The 5,835-nt window shown below is 54.8% G+C and overlaps 1 protein-coding gene across 1 annotated transcript in view; it reads right to left on the bottom strand.

The window, feature by feature from the left end:
- The window catches only part of NFATC1 (nuclear factor of activated T cells 1), a 63,337-nt gene that overhangs the window by 29,190 nt on the left and 28,312 nt on the right, over positions 1–5,835 (bottom strand). The window contains exon 3 of the mRNA XM_007449961.1: positions 1,094–1,253. Coding sequence (XP_007450023.1) covers positions 1,094–1,253 — 160 coding nt within the window. The remainder of the gene's footprint in view (positions 1–1,093; positions 1,254–5,835) is intronic.

A 5,835-nucleotide genomic window follows, 5' to 3' on the forward strand; every position in this document is an offset into this window, starting at 1 on the left:
GATGGGGTTAATTCTGAGCAGAGGGCTGGGCAGAGGTGGGCTCCATTCCCCTCGGAGCTGGAGAGGGCAGAGGGCCCCTGGATGCGATTCTCTGACTCCCCCCGGGGCAGGGGCGCCAGGAGGAGACCTCTGCCTGTCTGTGTGTGGCATGCACGGCACCCAGCGTGTGCTGTATGCTGTGGAACGTCTGCAGCAGGAACGATGGACAAAATGCAGCTGGATTAGAAATCGAGGGGGAGCTTCTCAGCAGAAGCTTCAGTCCTTGGTTCTAATAACCCTGAACACTTATTTCTACAGATTTGTTAAAGAAAAGGTCCTCAAAAATAAAGCACTTTTATTTCAAAGGTATATTTCCTTTCTTTTAAATTTTCCTATTCCAGGGCACCTTAAAACGAAATAGCACCAAGGTCAAGTCTACTAAGAGGTCTAGACAGCAGTCCCCAGGCCACACTGCCCACTGGCCACCATCCAGGCAGCGAGATGGACCCTCAAGGTGGCCCAGGGCATCTTCTTGGACACAGTCTCCCCTTGGCCTTTCACATCTTTTCTGAGTCGAACATGACTGCTCAGGGACACATGGGGATAAAGGGCATTGTCCCCCGGGACACAGCAATAGCCAGGCTGTACCGAGGTCACCTCAGTTACCCACCAGGGAACACAAGCAAAAGCTACAGCCGTTCTGCCTCCTCGTTGAATAGAGGCTTGCTGGCAACGCCATCCAGGGGAGTCCTCCCAACCCCGCCGGGCTGGTCACGCACCCACAATCTTCAGGGTATCGCCTGCTCCCCCAAAGCAGTTCCACCGAAGAGGAACCTCAGGTGTAACGATTACAGCTGATCTATGAGCTCCAGAAGCAAGCAGAGCAGGTACTCTCATTGCACCATTATATGTATTGAGGAGAAAACTGGGACTTGACTGTGTATAAAATATTTAGCTAAACTGGTTGGGAGATGAGAATTAAAAAAAAAAAAAAAAAAGACAGAAAATGAAAGGCGCTGTTAGCTGTTACCGCAGAGTGGCCTTTGGATTAAACCAGCCCCAGCTGCTGCCCCTGCAGCAGGGACAGGACTTGGGGTCAGAGCAGAGTGGATACCTGCACACTGGGGTGTCCTCCGGCCAACGCCTTCACGGCCCCCCGGCTCCCCTCCGTCTCGTAATGAGCTCTGTGGTGGGACTTGGGCTGCACCTCGATCCTCAGCTCGTACGGTCCTGAGTGTGATGGCAGCTGCCAGTCGAGGGCAGGGAGAGACGGGCTGAAATGGAACACAGAGCATTAAACATTCATGCCACGGCTTCCCACAGACCACAGACCCACCTAAGACTCTGGGGCCCTGAGAGGCGGCTCATCCTGCCAGGCTTGCATCTGAAATTCCCATCGATCAGGATAATGGCCCGACACAGCCAATGGCAACTCGATGGTGATGGACGCCCAGAGCTTTGTCAGGCCTCAGGATGAGCTTCTGAATAAGATGGAAATGTTTTCCCACACGACCTTAAAATGTTTTCCTTCCTTCACGATAGGCCTATAAATTATTTAACCTCCTTAATAAGATAGGTTCCAGAATTAAAGACCTTTTCAGAATCACAGTTCTATCAGCCTGGCCTCGGAACTGGGCGGCCTGGCTCCCCTCCCCTCTGTCCCACGGGTGCTGGCTGCGGGCAGGAGTGAACCGTCGGGGGTGCCGCCGGGCCCCTGATAAAATGGCAGGTTTGTGGCAATCTCGCCCAGCCCCCTACATCCCGTGATCCGTGCACGACAACTGGGCAGCCGCCCACCCAGGGCACGAGTGAGCTGCAGACAAAGATCCACAGAACCAAGGGAGTGGCCCTGGGGCCCAAGGCGGGTTTGTCACTTGGAGGCTGAAGAGGGGAGAGGGGAGTGAGCCGGGCCCTGCCTGAGGGGTCCACGAGGCCCACGACAAGCTCAGATCTCTGGGGCACTGACAGCCTCATTGTACAGACTGGAGATGGAGGCCATTTGCCACCTGAAACCAGGTCCACGTGAGGCCAAAGGTCCTGCTCTCCCTACAGAACATGCTTCAGGGTCCTGCCCTGTAAAAAGACAGAAGGCTGACCCCCAAAAGCCACAGTCCACAGGCAGAGGCCGCCAGGCCCTCACAGGAGCTGGGGTCTGGTCCACCCACTGCCTTCCGACGAGAGCCCAGTGTGGGGGGGTGGCTCTTGGTCCCCAAGGTGACAGCCCCTCCCCCTCCCCTCTCGGATGCAGAACCTGACCCAACAGAGATGCTGCTCGTCAGACCTCAAAGGTGTCTGGAAGCCAACCCCAGGCCGGCCAGGAGGGCTGCAGAGCGGGAGCAGTGTGAGGACCCCCTGCCCCCGCAGGGGTGGACGGGAGGCGCCCAGGTCTCGCCCTCCACACACAGCCCTGAAGGTGCCCTCGCTCCCGGAGTCTCCGCCGTCTGGGCGCCACTGTCCCTTCGCCCCGCTCCGCCTGTCGCTGATATGTCTGTTTCCGCGCATGCAGCAGAGACACCGTGCGTGCCGGCAGCTTGTTTGGGACAGGTGGCTGGGAAGGGCGGGTTTTGTTTAGAGGTCCAGACACACGGACGCAGTGCTCGTGGCGTCTCAGCCTGGAAGGGGTCGGTCCACTACTCCCCTGAAACGTCCCCCAGCTTCTCCGCCTTATCTCAGACGATGAATCAGGGTGATTTTTAAAGCACAAAACAATAGATAGAATAAAGGTACTTTGTGAAAGGAGAAAAAGCCCAGAAATCAGCTTGAATTGGAATCAAACATGTAATTTCTAAAATAAGTGCAAAATACTCCTGGAAAGGACAGTATATTTCCGGGCATTCGTGGTTTTCTAGTGACGACAGAAACTGAATCATCTCGCCATGCACGTGCAGTTACTGCTGAATCAGCTTTGCGGGCACCCTGTCCACCCTCGGGTTCTGCAGCCCCGCCCGCTGGGCTCCTCTGAGAGCACGCGGCGGTGCTGAGAGCCTGGCGGGACGCAGGCCGCGCGCGCACACCACTTCCCACTATAAAGTCTTCACTGGGTCCCAGGGACACTGCCAGCCTCGATGCCACCCGGGTGGACGGGCCTCTCAGTGGGCCTGAGCTCGACCTTCAAGAAGCAAATCAAAGGCTCTAACGTGAGAAGAGGCTGCATCTGTGTCGATGCAGCAAGAAATTCAAAATCCTAACGAATCCGCCGCAGATACAGTGAAGTGGGCGTGTCCAACAGTCAGACCCCGGCGGAGGTGGGGCAGACCAGCGCCTCCCGGGGGCCAGGACCTCCGTTCAGGCACGGAGGCCACTTTGGAGTGTGTCCCTCAGCCCCCGTGTCCACCCTGCTGGGCCCTAAAATCACCGTCTGCATGGGAGGCCTTCCAACCCTGGGAAGCCCCTCCTCCAGACTACGTGTCAGATTCCAGGACCAACTTGCACTTGAAACCCTCTACTCAACGGCCAACCTAAACCCAGATTTCTTCAGGAAGCGAGACCGCAGGTGGGTGGGATGCTCATCACCCACCCCCCGGGCCCCCGTCTGCTGTCTACATTTTGATTCCATGTCAACAAGATGCCCCCCGCCCCCCGCTTCTCACTAAGTACAGCCTCGGAAAACTCAAGACGATGTGACCAAGAAGAATGGGACGGACACGTGTGTGCGCGGAGATTCCGAGATGCCCAGACAAGGGAAACGCCCAAGTCACGGGCTGAGCGCAGGAGCCCCCCGCGCCCCCCCCCCAATGCCAGATGGCTTCTGAGAAACGTTAAACAGAATATCCAATGGGAGCTTTCCTGGTGGGCGAAGCTCCGTGACGCGTTTAGCAGAGTCTCCCGGGTGCTCAGAAGCACTTTCTTGACGTGTTACCAGCGACACATGCAGCCACACCACCAGGACGAAGGACCAGCGAGCCACGGGCTTCGAGCGCAAGGCCGGCCCTCGGCAACTAGCATCTTACGGGAGCTGCCCTGACCCCCAGACAAACTGCCCAGCTCAGCTCACCCCGCCCGGACGGAGCGGACCACGTCTCCGTTTAGAATATCCAACGTACTAATCTGTTCTGTTATCTACATACTGTTGATCTAAGTGAAAACACTGTCCTTTGCTGTAAATAGAAAAGAAACAAATGAAAAACAAAATAAAAGTTAGGTTCATTTGACTCCCAGGAAATTAAAAAACGAGAGTGTGCGACGGAAAGAGAAGCAAAGGAAGGATGGAAAGTGCAAGCCCTCGCCGTCTGTGCAGGGCAAGCATCTTCTGAGCCGCTCTGCACTTGGACACCATAGAGAAATAGATCTGGGGAAATGACTGGCTCCTGAATCACGGACAAAGCCAGCAACACAGTGTGCGCACAGTTTCAAGTTAGAATGGTCCACAAAATAAATATTGTAATATAGACAATTTAAATTATTGTTTTGGGTTGGAAATTTTCAGCATGAGTTTGGCAGCTCCACAAAAAATGTAAATGCATCTCTGCTTCAGAGAAAAGGCCTAAGACTGGAAGGAATGTTCCAAGACGCAGCGGCCCCTGCTGCGCGGATGGTGATTCACGGCTGTGCTGTCCCAGCCCAACCCCCTCACGGGCCCTGCAGCCGGAGCGTCATTCCTGGGGGTCACCAATGACCCGGAGAGGAGCCGACACGGGGACCACATCAGGAGAGTTCTCTCATGGCCTCAGCCCAGGGCTGCTGAATAACTTCAAACTCACCTCCAACTTAATTGGATTTTTTAAAAAGTCACACTCAATGCAGCCAAGACAACATGCGGTTAAATTCGAATCTAAGACCCAGCTGACCCGTACAAACAGAAGCTAGTTTACATTCCCTCCACACACACGTGTGTGTCTCATAGTCAACCAGAGCAATTACCTCCACAGCTGGGCGTATATCTGTAAGTATTTTTACACAAAAGGGATAGATCTTAACAAAATATAATATATAGTGTGATATCCTGGCTTTTTTAATGTAAAGATCACATGTTGAGCATTTTAGCATATTGTTCAAAAATGGTTTGATCTCAGAGTCACATCTTGTCCTGTAGATGACGGATCAGTGCTGTGTGGATGGACCTGTGGGTTGCTCCCAATCTGCTGCTCTTATCAATACCAGAGGTGTGAACATCCAGCGTGAGATCCTGGTGGCCTTTCTGGTCATTTCCTCAGCACAGATCCACAGCCTCCGTCAAAGAGCATGAACACTTGGGGCTCCTGACACCTCCCGGGGGTCGGGTCCCCCGCATGGCCTCGCCAACACAGGGCCCGATGGATTTAATATTTGCCAAACCACACAGGGAAGGGTGCTCTGAGGCTGCATCTTCCTGCAACACTGTAACACGCACCCATCACGTGGTAACAATAAACTGAAACACTCTGAACCCCCAGTGGTAACATCTCTGAAAGTCTCCAGGCCTCTCAAACGTCCCCTGACCTCCTACACGCATTTGACTAACGGCAACGTGGGACTCCAGGCCTCCCACACCCCAACTCCGGCTCCTTCGGGGTCTCCAAAGGCCACTCCGAGATGACGGCCACTGTCCTTAATATCAACTTGTCATTGCTGGGGACACTGGCTGAAGGGGACACAGATCTCTCTGCAACTCTCCGTGAGTCTGGAATTCTTGCAAATAGAAGGTTTTTCTAAATGGCTGTTGTGCGCTCGGTACGTAAGGACCTGAATCACGTTCCTTTTGCTTCCATTTAAAGAAGAGGCTGGAGGTCGCGTCTCACACCCCCACCCCCCCGCCCACTGAGGAACCACGCTGGTGCCCCGTCGGCACTGAATGCCTGCGGTTTCCACACGTTACCACTGGCACCATCACCCCGCCCCCCGGGCCAAGGGGTGGACCAGGCCCCTGTCCCCCCCCCC

The sequence above is a fragment of the Lipotes vexillifer genome, unplaced genomic scaffold (genome assembly GCF_000442215.2).
Source record: "Lipotes vexillifer unplaced genomic scaffold, Lipotes_vexillifer_v1.1 scaffold1012, whole genome shotgun sequence".
NCBI classification, from domain to species: Eukaryota; Metazoa; Chordata; class Mammalia; order Artiodactyla; family Lipotidae; genus Lipotes; species Lipotes vexillifer.